The 15,491-nt window shown below is 40.5% G+C and overlaps 1 protein-coding gene across 1 annotated transcript in view; it reads left to right on the top strand.

Annotated features, from left to right (window-relative positions):
- TRIM36 (tripartite motif containing 36) overlaps positions 1–15,253 on the top strand; it is a 35,236-nt gene extending 19,983 nt beyond the window's left edge. Inside the window, exons 5-10 of the mRNA XM_045891028.2 lie at positions 517–612; positions 3,498–3,751; positions 3,988–4,112; positions 7,923–8,213; positions 10,967–11,264; positions 13,895–15,253. Coding sequence (XP_045746984.1) covers positions 517–612; positions 3,498–3,751; positions 3,988–4,112; positions 7,923–8,213; positions 10,967–11,264; positions 13,895–14,249 — 1,419 coding nt within the window. The 3' untranslated portion in view covers positions 14,250–15,253. The remainder of the gene's footprint in view (positions 1–516; positions 613–3,497; positions 3,752–3,987; positions 4,113–7,922; positions 8,214–10,966; positions 11,265–13,894) is intronic.
- The last annotated feature ends 238 nt before the right edge of the window (positions 15,254–15,491 follow it).

The following is a 15,491-nucleotide window of genomic DNA, read 5'->3' as shown; positions in this document are numbered from 1 at the left end:
ATTTAATGAATAGTCTTGGCTAGGCTGCGAAGGTCATTTTGGAAGGGTCTCTGTTGCTTTTTGGGTCTTTGTGTGTGTGTGTGTGTGTGTGTGAGAGAGAGAGAGAGAGAGAGGGAATGAATGATAAAATCTGATGGAAGACAATCCTATTTGAATTGCTGTTTTTCTATTTACTTAGAAACCTGGGGAGGAAGACCGGGGAACAATGAAGAGACAACAAAAATGTATTATTTATGTATTCTGGTTTTTTGACTAATCTGAGCATCACTGCCTTGTTCTTTTATTCAGCCTGCTTCTCATCTCTCATAGATCCGTGGGCCTCTGTGCTCAAGGCCAATAACTGTTTACCCTGGGTTAATAACGAGAATCCTCAGGGTTGGTTTTACTGCCTGTTCATCATAGGCTAAAGAATTGTGTGTAAAAATATAATAAGAGGACAGAAGGAAGGAAGGAAGATAGATCTGCAAGGCCTTTGTTAAACTTCTGCTTATTTGTGTTACTGATACATTCTAACAGGAAAAGCTTTCAAAGGATATTGATTACCTTATTGGCAAGGAGAGCCAGGTGAAGAGTCAAATTTCTGAACTAAACTTGCTAATGAAAGAAACAGAGGTAAGTGATAAATTAGTTTACATATTTTTATTTCTCCATCTAGAGAATTTATTCATTCATAAAATCTGGAAGGTAGTAAATGAGTTGGGAGTACAAAGTTGTGTTAGATTTCACCCCTGCTTTTATGGGACTAGGAAAACCAGTATAAAAAACAGGTTCTAATGTGTGATCAGTGCCCAGGAGAGGTGGTGATTAAATGCTACTGAAACACAGGGGGAAAGAATGACTGACCCTTTACATGGGCAGTTTTGATCTCAGAAGTAGTAACATACAGTAAATTTTGGAGTTTTTAACAATTATCTGCATTTTACGAAATTAACAGATTGCTTTTGAAGTATGTACTATATGTTGACTTAAAATGAACTGTTCCCAAGTACCTGAGACATGTTCACCAAAAGACATACATTGGAATGTTCATGGCTGCAATCAAACGGCTACAAAGTGGAAACTACCCAAGTATCCCTCAGCAGTGGAATATAATCAGCCTTAAGCATGAATATCTGCAACTAGATGCAACAGTGTAGCTAAATCTTGCAATAATATTGAAAGAAAGATGCCAGCAAAAGCGTACAAACTCTATGACCCCCTTATAAAAAGTACCAACAAAGGTGAAACTGTTAGAACCCAGGACAGGCATTGTTGAAAGGTGGGGGAGGGGAAGGATGGATGTCTGGAAAGATTGGCGTCTGGGGTCTGGGTAATGTTCCTTTGCTTAATCTGGATGTGGGTTACATGGGTGTATTTGCAAAGATTCGTCTGTCTCCACACTCATATATATTTTTCTGTGTGTATATTATACTTCAATAAAAAAATGGAGAAAATTGATAGCATTTAAAAAATACGATAGAAGAGGATAGGACTGGGTTGTTTTAAAATTCCAAATATTCTTCATTGATTTGGATGTGTTTCTCTTCTCTAGTTGAAATAAATTGAAGAGCCATTATTCCTGATCACTTTTAGAAGTTAGGATGAAATAGAAAAATACCCTGGCTAGTATGAGACTGTTAATTTCTTGAAATTTCATTTTCCAAAATGGGTAAAAAAAATTGAGACATTATGCAAATTAGCACCAGATAACCAGCACTGCTTTTGTTTTTAATACTCTTTTTCTGATACTCACTGATTGCATTCACCACCCTAAGTAAATTGTTCTTCCATGTACTTGAAAAGCGGGATTTTGTTTTTCTCCTTTTTGTCTGATGACCCACTCTCTCAGTGCTGGATCATCCCCTAGCCCTCTTGGCTGGTGATCACCTACATGGAGGAGTTTGCTCCAGAGATCGTATCTTGGGTCATTTTAGGTTTGTTTCACTCCTGGTCCTCAGTCATGCTGCCCTGACTTCTGAAATAAGGGAGCTCCAGCACCATTGCTGAGTTGTTGATTCACATCAAGTGTTCATGCAGACACTGAGTCCTTGGGATCCTGGAGAAATTACTTAGCTTCTCTGTGTCCCTTTGACCAAAGCTGCATTTGTGAGCTTATTAGCAGGAATCTCCTACACTGGAGAATTTGTCTGCATTCTTGACTTTTCCTCAGTGAGGACTGTGACACTGTTTTTTTTTTTTTTCTATAATTACACTTAGCTGGGGGGAAAAAAAAGCCCTTTTTACCTATGTGGAATGATCTTTTGAATTTAAGGTTGTGATTTTTATCACTGAAATACTACTGAAATGTCACCACCCTCTGTCCCCCTTTCTTCCTTCCCTCCTGCCCACCCTTTATAAAAATTTTTGCCTGTTGGGTTTAGGAAACAGAGAAAGGAATCTGGAAAAAATTTCCTTTCATCAGAAATGTTGGCCAGAAGCCATTGGGAAGTGCACAATGCACTTCTTCCATATGTTGTCAGCTTTTAAGAATGTGTTTGAAGACATTTTTTTTTCTGTTGGCTGTTGCTTATGGGTCTGTAATGATGATTGTGTATGTGTGCTCTGCTGGTCTTATTTTCAAAATCAAGTTGGTCCCTGATCTTATGGACATTCAGAATGTTTTGTAAGCACTACAGACAGGATCATTTTAGGACCAAGTAGAGGAAGAGCTGTGTATGCAGTGAGTATAATTCTGTGTACAGAGTATGTGCCGTTGTCGTGGGCATTTTATATACATAATATTTTTCAATTGTCAAAAAAACCCAAATCGACACCTGGGTGGCTCAGTCAGTTAAGTGTCTGCCCTCAGCTCAGGTCATGGAGCTCCTTGCTAGGCGGGGAGCCTGCTTATCCCTCTGCCGCTCCCCCTGCTTGTGCTCTGTCTCTTTCTCTCTCTCTCTCCCTCTCTGTCAAATAAATAAATACCAACAACAAAAAAAACTGTTAAAAAAAAAAACCCAAATGGTTTCTCTTATCCCCAGCTTTCAGAAGAGAAAAACTCAAAGACATACAGAAGTTAAATAATTTGCCTAAAGTCACACAGGATTTAATTCTAATTAAGTTATATTAATTTGAAGAGAAGAGTTACAGTTTTGGATCTTAGTAAAGGATGTCATCTTCCTGAGTTTCATGCTGTGATTTAAGTTTTCTTAAAAAAATTGGAAGAGCGTAGAAAGGGTCAAAAGTTGCCCGAATTAGAAACTCCAGAATTGTATTGTATAGTGTCTTCGGTTAAATCAGTTAATTTCTGCCTCAGATGCCCTTGCGTCCACGTTGAAGGTTGTTTCCTTATGGGATTATTTACTGTTGAACTCTGGAGATGAGAGTTTAAGGAGAATACAGTATCATACGATCACAAAATATGTCTAAGAGTTGGTGATCATTCCTCGCTAAGTGTACTCGATGCCAGATTATTGTTCTGAAAATGTCAGAGTCGGACAAAATTAAATTTTGGTTATTTTGAGAAAAGACATTTGGATTTAGCAGATGAGGTAACGCTTTCGCTCGTTTTATAATAGTGTAACGGAGAGAGAGCAAAAGAAGAAGCAATCACACATTTTGAGAAGCTCTTTGAAATCCTAGAAGAGAGGAAATCATCTGTTTTGAAAGCGATTGATGCTTCTAAGAAGCTAAGACTAGACAAATTTCAGACTCAAGTGGAGGAATATCAGGGGCTTCTAGAGAACAATGGGCTGGTGGGATATGCCCAAGAAGTGCTTAAGGAGACGGATCAGTCCTGTTTCGTACAGACAGCGAAACAGCTCCACCTCAGGTATGTTGCTTTGAATTTAGAATCTCCTTGGCAGCAACCTTCAGTCCCACTCTGTGTTTCACCTTGAGCTCTTGGGGTTCCTAATGCAGTGCTCTGCAGAGACACCCTTGCCGCACTCTTAACTGGAACCTTGAGCGACGTGGTGGTTTTTTTGGTTTTTTTTAATCACATTGCAGATGTTTAGTCTGATGGGCCTTTTACGGAGTTGTTTTTATATAAACTCTATCTGTCTGCAGAATACAGAAAGCTACAGAATCTTTGAAGAGCTTTAGACCCGCGGCTCAGACTTCTTTTGAAGACTATGTTGTTAATACATCTAAACAAACAGAACTTCTTGGAGAATTGTCCTTTTTCTCTAGTGGTAAGTTTCAGTGACGGGCAAAAGCTTCTTACTCTTGTAGTCGGAATTCACATTACGTGGGAAAAATGCACTCTTCAGTTTGACAGTATGAAAAACCATGTTTTTCTGCTGAAGAGTATATATTCTGTTGGTTTGTGTGGTTTTTAAATATTGTATGGGTGGCTCAGTCATTAAGCATCTGCCTTCGGCTCAGGTCATGTTCCCGGGGTCCTGGAATCGAGCCCCGCATCGGGCTCCTCACTCGGCAGGGAGCCTGCTTCTCCCTCTCCCTCTGTCCCTCCCTCTCCTGATGCGTGCGTGCACGATCACTCTCTAATAAATCAATAAAATCTTTAAAAAACGCATTGAATAAATGGCATCACATTGCATATGTATCCTTTCTGTGAATTGTTTTTCAAGAAAATGAAGTTTAAGATACTTGTTACTCACAAAGTTCTGGTTGAAAGCTATATTTTAGCTGTGTATAGTATTTCATTATATAAACCATTTCCCTACCGAGAGACAATTTGTTTCTGTTTTTTTTCTCCATTGCTGTGTTGAACACCTTCGTCAGTGTTCACTTGTGCACATGTATGTGGGTTTCTCTAGGGCAGAAACCTAGAAATGATTCCAAGAGGTTTTAAGTGTTTACCTGGCTGTATTAATTAGTTGGGCTGCCGAAACAAAATACCACAGACTGCCTGCCTTGAACAACAGAAATGTATTTTCTTCCAGTTCTGGAGGCTCAGAGTCTGAGATCAAGGTGTTGGCAGGGTTGGTTTCTTCTGAGGCTGTTCTCCTTGGCTTGCAGATGGCGGCCTTCCGGTGTCTTCACGTGGCCTTCCATCTACACGTCTGTCTAAATTTCTACTTATAAGGACACCAGTCATGCGAGTCATGGTGGATTAGTTCCCATCTTAATGAGTTCATTTTAACTTAATTACCTCTGTAAAGACTCTTTCTCCAAATAAAGTCACAGTCTGAGGTACCGGGGATTAGAACTTCAGCATGCGAATTTTGGGGCCATAACATGCGCTTACAATTGTGTTTTGCTGTTCCCCAGTGGGGAGGTCTTCCTTTCCTTTTTCCCTTCTTGCCTGGTTCATATCCCCCCCCGCCCCCCCGCCCCGGTTTCTCTTCTAGTGCTGGTGAACAGTTCAATCCTTAGAATGGAATACTTACGGATTGATGACTGTATAAGAATGTATGTGTGGATTTGTAATCATCTGGAAGAAATTTGTCTTCTTTGAAGTTACAAATTCTAGGGGTTCCTGGGTGGGTGGCTTAGTACAGCATCCGACTTGATCTTAGGTCTTGACCTCAGAGTTGTGAGTCCAAGCCTCACATTGAGCCTGGAGCCTACCTAAAAACAAGAAAAAAAAATTAAAGTTAAAAACTCTGAAGGATTATTACCACGACCTGCTTTCTTTCAAATCTATACCTGAATCTCCTTTCAGATATGTGCTTATCTTTTTTTTAAAAAAGATTTATTTATTTATTTATTTATTTTTAGAGCATTTATTTATTTATTTTTAGAGTGAGAGAGTGCACGCGAGTTGGGGGGGAAGGGGGAGAGGGAAAGAGGGAAAGAGAGTCCTCAAGCAGACTTTAAGCTTTGTGTAGAGCGTGACGTGGGGCTCAATCCCAGGACCCTGAGATCATGACCTGAGCCTAAATCAAGAGTCGGACGCTTAACTGACTGAGCCACCCAGGCACCTGAATATATGCTTATTTTATTATAACGATCTTCTTTTTCCAAATATGTATTTGTTACTCTCTCAAATGCTAATTCTATTTCAGGTACTATAGTCTCCCTTTTTCCAAAAGGTATACTTGAATTGTTTTTCATATACATGCTAGTTTACTTAGGAGAACAAGGTCCTCTCATCCCTGGGGGTCCCAAAACAGTCCTTGGAAAGATGATGTTGAAGGTTGGTAATCTTGGATTGGACCAGTGTCTAACAAAGAACCAAGTGTAGAGGATGGGTGACTATGGAAAGTTGTTACCCAGCTTCTGACTGATGGATGGTCTCATTGTTTCCTGCATGCACATTTTTTTTGTAAGCTATGTTTCAAAAAAAGAAAAGAAAGGGGTCTGGGGTGGAGTATGTACTACTCATGTAATTTTGCCCCCCAAAATGTATTTTGAATGACTTTCCAGATCTCGCACGGCTGTGTAACATTGGGTTGCATAAACGGACCATACACAGACATGCCTCTACATTGCTTATATATATCTGGGGGAGGCTAAGAGGGAGACTTTTATTTTCACTTCATATACTTCTCTGATTTGATGTAAATGTGTGTTATGTGCATGTGTGACTTTTATAGCTTATCCTAAGCACTTAAGCTTATTGGAATTTCTTCTGTGGAAGGGATTCTGCATATGCACAGAGGTTTAGCTGTGATACTTTTGTATCATAGTTTTTATGAAAAACTGGAAACCCGTTTCTGAAAATTGTTAAATGTTGTTACAGCCATGGAGTGAAATGCCAGTGGGAAAAAAATACTGGCAGGATCTGTACAAAATTATTGTAGTGATTATCTTTGAGTTACTTAAAGTGTCTTTTATGTAATTTCTGATTCTCTTACAAAAAATACTATGTATCATATTTATGCCAAGAAAAATTCATTTAAATTGCTTTGCAACTCTTTGGAAGAAAATCTGAAAGAAAATTGTGTAATATTTCATTGAACTTTGTTAGACTCACCCAATTTAGATTTAAAAGATTTAAAATTAAAATAATTCTAAGAGGACACAGATTAAAAATTTCAAGTCCAGTGTTGTTATTTTAGTAGGTGGAAATTGAAAGGCATAGGTTAAAAACTTTAATTTATGGTGTTTCAGAATGAATATAACATGTAAAGCTAAATTGAATTTTTTTTCCCTTATTTGTCATTTTCCTTCTTCCTTTCAGTTATAAACCTAAATATACCTTTAAAAATCTTTATTTCTTATTCTTTTTCTTTTTTTTTAAGATTTTTCATTTATGGGGCACCTGAGTGGCTCAGTCGTTAAGCGTCTGCCTTCGGCTCAGGTCATGATCTCAGGGTCCTGGGATCGAGCCCTGCATTGGGCTCCCTGCTCAGCGGGAAGCCTGCTTCTCCGTCTCCCAGTCCCCCTGCTTGTGTTCCCTCTCTTGCTGTGTCTCTCTCTGTCAAATAAATAAATAAAATCTTTTTAAAAAAAAAAAATTATTTATTTATTTGACAGAGAGCACAAGCAGGGGGGAGGGGCAGAGGGAGAGGGAGAAGCAGGACTCGATCCCAGGACCCTGAGGTCATGACCTGAGCCAAAGGCAGATGCTTAACAACTAAGCCACCCAGGCGCCCATGCTTAATTCTTTTTCATTTTCAATTTTGTGGTAGGAGCACTTACCTCGAGATCTGTTCTCTTAAATTCTAAGCGTGGAACACAGCAGCATTGATTCTGAGTATGATGTCCTGAGATCTCCTTCTTCGTCTTACTTGACTGATATTTCATGCCTCTTGATTAATAACTGCCCATTGCTCCCTCCCCCAGCCCCGGCAGCCAGCATTCCAGTGTCTGATTTTGTGAACTCGGCTCTTGGAGATTCCTCATAGAAGTGGGATCGCGTTGTCAGCCTATGTCTCTGGTGTCTGGCGTATTTCAGCTTGTGTGTCCACAGGCCCGTCCGTGTTGTACGTTGCCGGAATTCCTCTTTTCCTTATACGTAGCATTACAGACTTAGAAAATTCTTGGACCGGACAGAAATCATTGAAGTCTCGTTGGTACATCATTTTTATTGCGGAACATAGAGGTTCTGAAAGACCGATATTTTAACATCTTTTGTTTCTTGATGCTTTCAGGCATAGACGTGCCAGAGATCAATGAGGAACAGAGCAAAGTGTATAACAATGCTCTGATCAACTGGTACCATCCCGAGAAGGATAAAGCGGATAGCTATGTTCTTGAATATCGGAAGATTAACAGAGATGAAGAAATGCTGTCTTGGAACGAGATTGAAGTGTGTGGCACGAGCAAAGTCATCTCAGACCTGGAAAGCAATTGTAACTATGCTTTCCGAGTCAGAGCCTACAAGGGTTCGATCTGCAGCCCTTGCAGCAGGGAGCTGATCCTCCATACCCCTCCAGCTCCAGGTATTGTGAATACTGGGACTCATAAGGTCTTAGAGTCGGAAGAGACCTTGATAAAAAATAACCTAGCCAGCATCTCTGTCTAGATCCACGCTGAAACCAGCTCTCATTTGTTTAAAAAAAAAAAAAAATTCTAGAAAATAGGTTCCATCCCCAGCTAGGATTTAGAAATAGACTGAATACGTGAATTTCATCAGGTAGTCTGGGAACGGGATTAGAGTTTAGCCTGACATCAGATACAGAAAAACATGACATTTGAGTGAGCAGGGGCTATTAATTTGAGATTAAAATGGCATAGATGCTACCTTACAAGTTTTAAACAGTAGAGTTCTGTGTTTTTGATCAGTTTATAGGAATCTCTGTAACAGGGGTGCCTGGGTAGCTCAGTCAGTTAAAAAGCGTCTGCCTGGGGCGCCTGGGTGGCTCAGTCGTTGGGCGTCTGCCTTCAGCTCAGATCGTGATCCCCGGGTCCTGGGATCGAGTCCCACATCGGGCTCCCTGCTCTGCAGGAACCACCTTCTCCCCCTCCCCCTCCTCTCCTCCTGCTCTCTCTTTCGCTCTATCTCTATCTCAAATAAATAAATAAAATCTAAAAAAAAAAAAAAGCTCTACAACATAGTTCTAGGTAGATTTTTTAAAAAAAAAGTATTGTTATAATATGAAATATCATTGTGATTAACCTCCTTCTGACTTGTCCAGATTTTCTAACTCAGTGATTCCCGGTAGGTGGGGTTGGAGGGTGTATAGTAGAACCACATGGTAGCTGCCCCCTCCCCCAAAAGCTCCCCTTCCCAGCCCCCTCCCCCACCTTCCGAGGCAGAAACCACTGCTGCCCCTTACAGTAGAGCACCTGTAGATTTTTATAGAATGAGAATCACCAGGTTAGATGCTCCCTGCAGCGTCTCCGTGGACAACACGGTTTCAGAACCAAACTTGTGCTCCTTGTGCTTAGCAGAAAACCTTCTGGCCTGTTGGTCACTGCTTCAAGGTTCCTCCAGTTGGTTTCCAGACCCCACTGCCGCCACCAGATTTCAGTGGCTCATGTGCCTGGATTTCGTACACTATTGTCTTTCCTTCCTCTTTTGTCTGAAGTGTACTCGCCACTACTTTCAGGCCCATTGTGGCCAATTTAAAAAAAATTAGAGTACAAATACAAATCAGGGTTGGCTAGCATTGTTCTTCTTGAATTTGAATAAAATCCAACAGAGAGTGTGGGGATGGATTTGTAAGTATTAAGTGATATTTTACCGTTTATGTAGTTTCCCCTTTCTTTTCTTGTCTCTCTGACTGAAAGTGGAATTAAAAAGAAACCTGGAAGTAGCTGCAGTTTTTGGTGATGTGGTGGACGGGGAAGGAAGCAAGGACATGTTCCAAGTTGTCTTTTTTTTTTTAAGATTTTATTTGTAAGTAATCTCAACACCGGATGTGGGGCTTTAACTCACAGCCTCGAGATCAAGAGTCGCACGCTCCGCTGACTAAGCCTGCCAGGCACCCCCAAAATTGACTTGCTTTTTTCTGAGAGAAGCTGTGTGAATGGGGTGACCAATCAAATATATTTTGCAAACTGGGAGACTTTTGAGATCCACTGGAAGCAGGAATGATCACAACAGGATAGTAGACATTATCAGGAAGAGTGATCAGCCTATAAATGGAGAATGGCTTTAGCTTGCTACTAGACATTTTTTTTTTATTGTGGTATATGATATAGTAAAAAATGATCATTTTAAACATTTTTAAGGGTACAGGTCAGTGACATTAAGTACATCCACACTGTTGTGCGGCCACCACCACTTCCATCTCTGGAATATCTTCGTTTTTTCCACATGAAATTCTGTGCCCATTAAACACGAACTCCCATTCCTCCTTCCCACAGAGCCTGGGAACCTCTTTTCTACTTTCTGCCTTTGTGAATTGCCTGTACCTCATAGAAGGGGATTGATCTAGTCCTTCCATGCCTGGCGTATTTGGGGCTTCATCCTTGTTGTAGCATGTACCAGAATTGCCTTGCTTTTTTTAGGCTGAATACTGTTCCATTGTATGGATAGACCACATTTTCTGTATCCATTCATGTGTTGATGGACCTTTGAATTGTTTCCACTTTGGGGCTAACAGCCAATGCTCATGTATTTGAGTTGATAGAGACTTAGGAGAGTGGCATTATGTCCATCCTGTAGTTGAGGAAATTAAAGGTTCAGTTAAACTCCATTTAAATCCTTGAGCAGGGATTAAAACTCTCATCTCTCTAAAGCCAAAACCTTTGCCTTTTTTTTTTAAACATCATGCACTATGTCTCATGTCTGCCATACTGATTGATAAGGAAGAGCCCCTATTAAAATTGCTAATATTTTACACATTTATAAAATGTGGAATACATGTTTAGGAAAATGTACAGGTAATTATGAAAATGTACAGTCCCTTACTTTAAGGAGAAAAGGGACAGATCCAGTAGTGTAAAAACATTTAGAAGAGATCTGCTCTATCTGTTGCAAGGAACCCCATTCATAGGTTTTCTCATACACTTAAAATGCTTCCTTCTGCCTTTTGACTTTTCTGAAGATGTTCTGGTGTAGAGAATTTCCTGGAAGTGATTTCCCCATTGGGGAGTTGGTTTGTCCCAGTTTATCGAGGGTAGTGTGAACCATTCCTCTTCACGGCTCATTTCGGTCATTTCTGGTTCAAAACCCGATTGGATTTAACCGCCAATTACAGAAATGCTAACACGTAGTCATCAGACTAATTTCAAGCTCTCTTTGCAGTTTTCAGTTTCCTCTTTGATGAAAAATGTGGCTATAACAATGAACACCTCTTGCTGAACTTGAAGAGAGACCGCGTAGAGAGCAGAGCTGGGTTTAATCTCCTGCTTGCCGCGGAGCGCATCCAAGTAGGTTATTACACAAGCCTGGACTACATCATTGGAGATGTTGGAATTACCAAGGGGAAGCACTTCTGGGCCTTCCGTGTGGAGCCGTATTCATACCTGGTCAAAGCAGGAGTAGCTTCCAATGATAAACTACAGGAATGGCTCCGTTCTCCCCGTGATGCCGTTAGCCCAAGGTAGGTTCTTCTACTGATCTAGAACTCGAGAGTCCTTTTACAAGTAAACATCCTTGTTGAGCAAGGGAAGCCCGGAAATCCCCTTGGGTCTACTTAACACAGATGGAGTGCGTTCCTTAGACTCTGGGGCTTTGGCTAAGGAAAGGGGTCCAGTTGTCTTTTAGTTCCACGGTGAGTAATGAGACTTCGCAGTTCATTTCTGGTGCCATGAGGAAATAAGCCTGTTTTGGATACTTCTCGACTGTGCTTTGCAGTTGAAAATTTTGAAAGGTTTTCATATCCATCACCTTACTTCTGTGATGATAAGTATTACTCACATGTATGGTGAAACGCTTCTAATTGCCATACTTCCAAATTGATACGACGTTGTTCTTTTGTTACGAGACACAATTTTTTTATTTTTTATTTTTTTTAAGATTTTTTTATTTATTTGCGAGAGAGAGAATGAGAGACAGAGAGCATGAGAGGGAGGAGGGTCAGAGGGAGAAGCAGACTCCCTGCCGAGCAGGGAGCCTGATGCGGGACTCGATCCCGGGACTCCAGGACCATGACCTGAGCCGAAGGCAGTCGCTTAACCAACTGAGCCACCCAGGCGCCCTAGACACAATTTTTTTAAACTCCCTTGTAAGGACTTTACAAAATTGGGTCATGGGACACAGGTTTCCACATCCAAGAATTCTTTCTTTCTTTCTTTCTTTTTTTTTTTTAAAGATTTTATTTATTTATTTGGCAGAGAGATACACAGCGAGAGAGGGAATGCAAGCAGGGAGAGTGGGAGAGGGAGAAGCGGAGCCTGATGTGGAGCTCAATCCCAGGACCCTGGGATCGTGACCTGAGCCAAAGGCAGATGCCTAATCCACTGAGCCACCTAGGTGTCCCTCAATCGATCTCCTAAGAAACTGGAATTCTTGGGGTACCTGGGTGGCTCAGTCAGTTAAAAAGCGTCTGCCTGGGGCGCCTGGGTGGCTCAGTCTTTGGGCGTCTGCCTTTGGCTCGGGTCATGATCCCAGGGTCCTGGGATCGAGCCCCACATCGGGCTCCCTGCTCGGCAGGAAGCCTGCTTCTCCCTCTCCCACTCCCCCTGCTTGTGTTCCCTCTCTCGCTGTGTCTCTCTCTGACAAATAAACAAAATCTTTAAAAGAAAAAGAGATCGATCATTGAACCGAGATTGTATGGTTTCGTTGTATTAGATGGCATAAGGTCTACTAGTCCACACAGATCATTTTTGACCCCATCATTGTGTGAACAGAATCCCAAATGAATAATCTGAGTTAATAGGAAAAGCTTTTTGCACAAGGGTGAGAAACTGACAAAACGATAAAAATTGTAATTGGGACATGGTCAATTAAACACAGTACAATAGACCTAGAATATTGATAAGAGTGTTGGTATTAATGTGTAAAAAGCTTGTAACATAAAAAATATTAGAAGTGAGAAAACCCGGGATGCCTGGGTGGCTCAGTTGGTTAAGCGACTGCCTTCGGCTCAGGTCATGATCCCAGAGTCCCGGGATCAAGTCCCGCATCGGGCTCCCTGCTCGGTGGGGGGTCTGCTTCTCCCTCTGACCCTCCCCCCTCTCATGCTCTCTCTCTCAAATAAATAAATAAATAAAATCTTTAAAAAAAAAAAGGAAGTGAGAAAACCCGATTAAAAGCGTCCATGTAAGGGCGCCTGGGTGGCTCAGTTGGTTAAGCGACTGCCTTCGGCTCAGGTCATGATCCTGGAGTCCCAGGATCGAGTCCCGCATCGGGCTCCCTGCTCGGCAGGGAGTCTGCTTCTCCCTCTGACACTCCCCCCTCTCATGTACTCGCTCCCTCTCATTCTCTCTCTCTCAAATAAATAAAAATCTTTAAAAAAAAAAAAAAGAAAAAAGCGTCCATGTAATGTAATCACAAATATATAAAAAGTGAATTATGCATAGGAAGAAAATGGAAGGACAATTGTATCAAAAATGTATATAAACTGCTACTGTTTTATACTTATGGGAAAAAAAACCTTCTTGCTTGCTTACCTCATAGATCCATGTAGAAATCCCAATCCAGAAAGAGGGTTCTTAGGACCATGAAACGTGACTTTTTCTCCTGCATTGTTTTGCAGTGCCCATGTATTTTACTTTAGTTTGGTAATTCCTTGCATTAGGGCACACGTCTTGGTTTTATATATATTTTTTTTACATATGATTATGTGCTGTGAATATTTAATCTACTACAGTTCCCTTCAGTTTTCTTCCCCCACTTTATTATTATTTAAGTAATCTCTACACCCAATGTGGGGCTCGAACTCATGAGCCCGAAACCGAGTCTGAGCCAGCTAGGCACCCCTCCCCCACTTCAGTTTTGATAGGCCAAAGTCCTGAGTTATTTTACAGGTTTTTATTATTTTTTCATCTGCATGTATATATAGATGTTTTATGATATTTCGTGACACAGAATTTGGGGCTGAGGCTCTGGTACCATTCTAAATGGCAGTGTGTAGTCGTCATGTTTTTAATTGATCTGTGTTTTAATAGAAAGTTTTTGATGTATGGTTTAATTTTAAAGCAATGTATAGCATCTTGTGACAACGTTTTGAGGCCAGCCGGAGGCCTGTGGCTGGCGACCCAGCTCAGACTGTCGTGTGTTGTGTTCTAGATACGAGCAAGACAGCGGCCATGACAGTGGAAGCGAAGATGCGTGCTTTGATTCCTCACAGCCGTTCACATTGGTCACCATAGGCATGAAGAAGTTCTTCATCCCCAAGTCCGCCACTTCTGCCAACGAACCTGAGAACAGAGTTCTCCCCATGCCCACAAGCATCGGGGTTTTCCTTGACTGTGATAAAGGCAGAGTGGCTTTCTTTGACCTGGATCACATGAAATGTCTGTACGAGCGCCAGGTGGACTGCTCGCACACCATGTACCCAGCATTTGCATTAATGGGCAGTGGAGGAATTCAGCTTGAGGAACCCATCTCGGCCAAATACCTGGAATACCAAGAGCACATGTAGTTTAAGCATCAGTGACTTAAGGTGGAAAAGGGAAACGGAATAATGCCTTGGTGTTAACCTTCGTAACTAATTACATATCATCTAAGTAGTCCGTGGCCACACTTGTTTTTGTGTGTGTTTCTTCTTAAATCGGAAAACCCAAACAGTCCTGCCTCGTCCGTGTGGTCGTCCTGACTTGCACAAGCCAGGGGAGAGTAGAGACCCTCCCTCCTGGTTAACTCTGAAATGGTTAACTCTGTAACTGGATTGTGTTTCTTTTTTTACGAACAGGAAGTCTAATTTATTTATGTCAGCCCTGTTGCTGATACTTATATTTCTTTTGGGGGGGGGGATACAAAAGTATTTATTATGTTTCTTTTGTGTTTGGTTTTTCATTTTGTATCATGTTTGTTTTAAGAGATTTTTTAGATGCCTTATGGGTGGGAATTCGTACTTAGCCTTGTGTCTCGCATGTTTTTCATAGGAAAACAAAAATATGGATAGGTGAAAAGGCCATAGAAATGGTAGTATATTTAAATGGAAAATTATGTATTTTGAAGTGTATAATGGATATTCAGAGTATATTCCCTGGAAAATGAATACTGCTTTTTGTTTTCTTTTAAGACTACAAATTGTATTTTTAAGGATATTTTGAAGAGTTCCTTTAGCTGTAATGTCCACATCTGCATGTGTAGTTAAACATCATTTTTTGTTTTTGTTTTTTTGCAGGGAACACAGAGTTCTTGGCTAACACACGAAATTTTTCATGTAAAATTTGTCTTCAGTTTTTCTTACTCTATGAAAGTATCTGAGCTTATAGCAAATAATTTATTTTTCACAAATATTAGTGACGATTCACTGATATTTGGCGTATTTGTTCTTTTGCTCTCTTATCGTGTCCTATGATTTTATGATTTTCATTTTTTGGCATTGATACTATATATCAGATTGTCCTGGCTTATGTTTACATGTTTGGAAAGTTCATGATTTATTTTTAATGTCATTAAATTATTCTAAAATATGGAGTAACTGGTCGGTTGGACGTTATTATCTATGGCCCACTGTTTGGTAATAAGCATTTGTAAAGGTAAGTAAAAGACAAAATTAGTTGTTAGGAATAATAACGAAAATCATAGTGACTGTGTGTACCCTTTTAAAAGTTCTTTTGATTTGCAGAATTAATATTTTAGTTGAAATTTTACATTCCTTTTTGAAAGATGCCTTTTACTTAGATGTTTTTTATTTAAACTACTTATTTTTTAG

This window comes from Mirounga angustirostris, unplaced genomic scaffold (assembly GCF_029215605.1).
Source record: "Mirounga angustirostris isolate CCGP_5_RB_7025 unplaced genomic scaffold, mMirAng1.0.hap1 SCAF_7, whole genome shotgun sequence".
Taxonomy (NCBI): domain Eukaryota; kingdom Metazoa; phylum Chordata; class Mammalia; order Carnivora; family Phocidae; genus Mirounga; species Mirounga angustirostris.
Note: the sequence above shows the minus strand (reverse complement) of the source record. Positions and strands in the feature narration are given on the sequence as shown.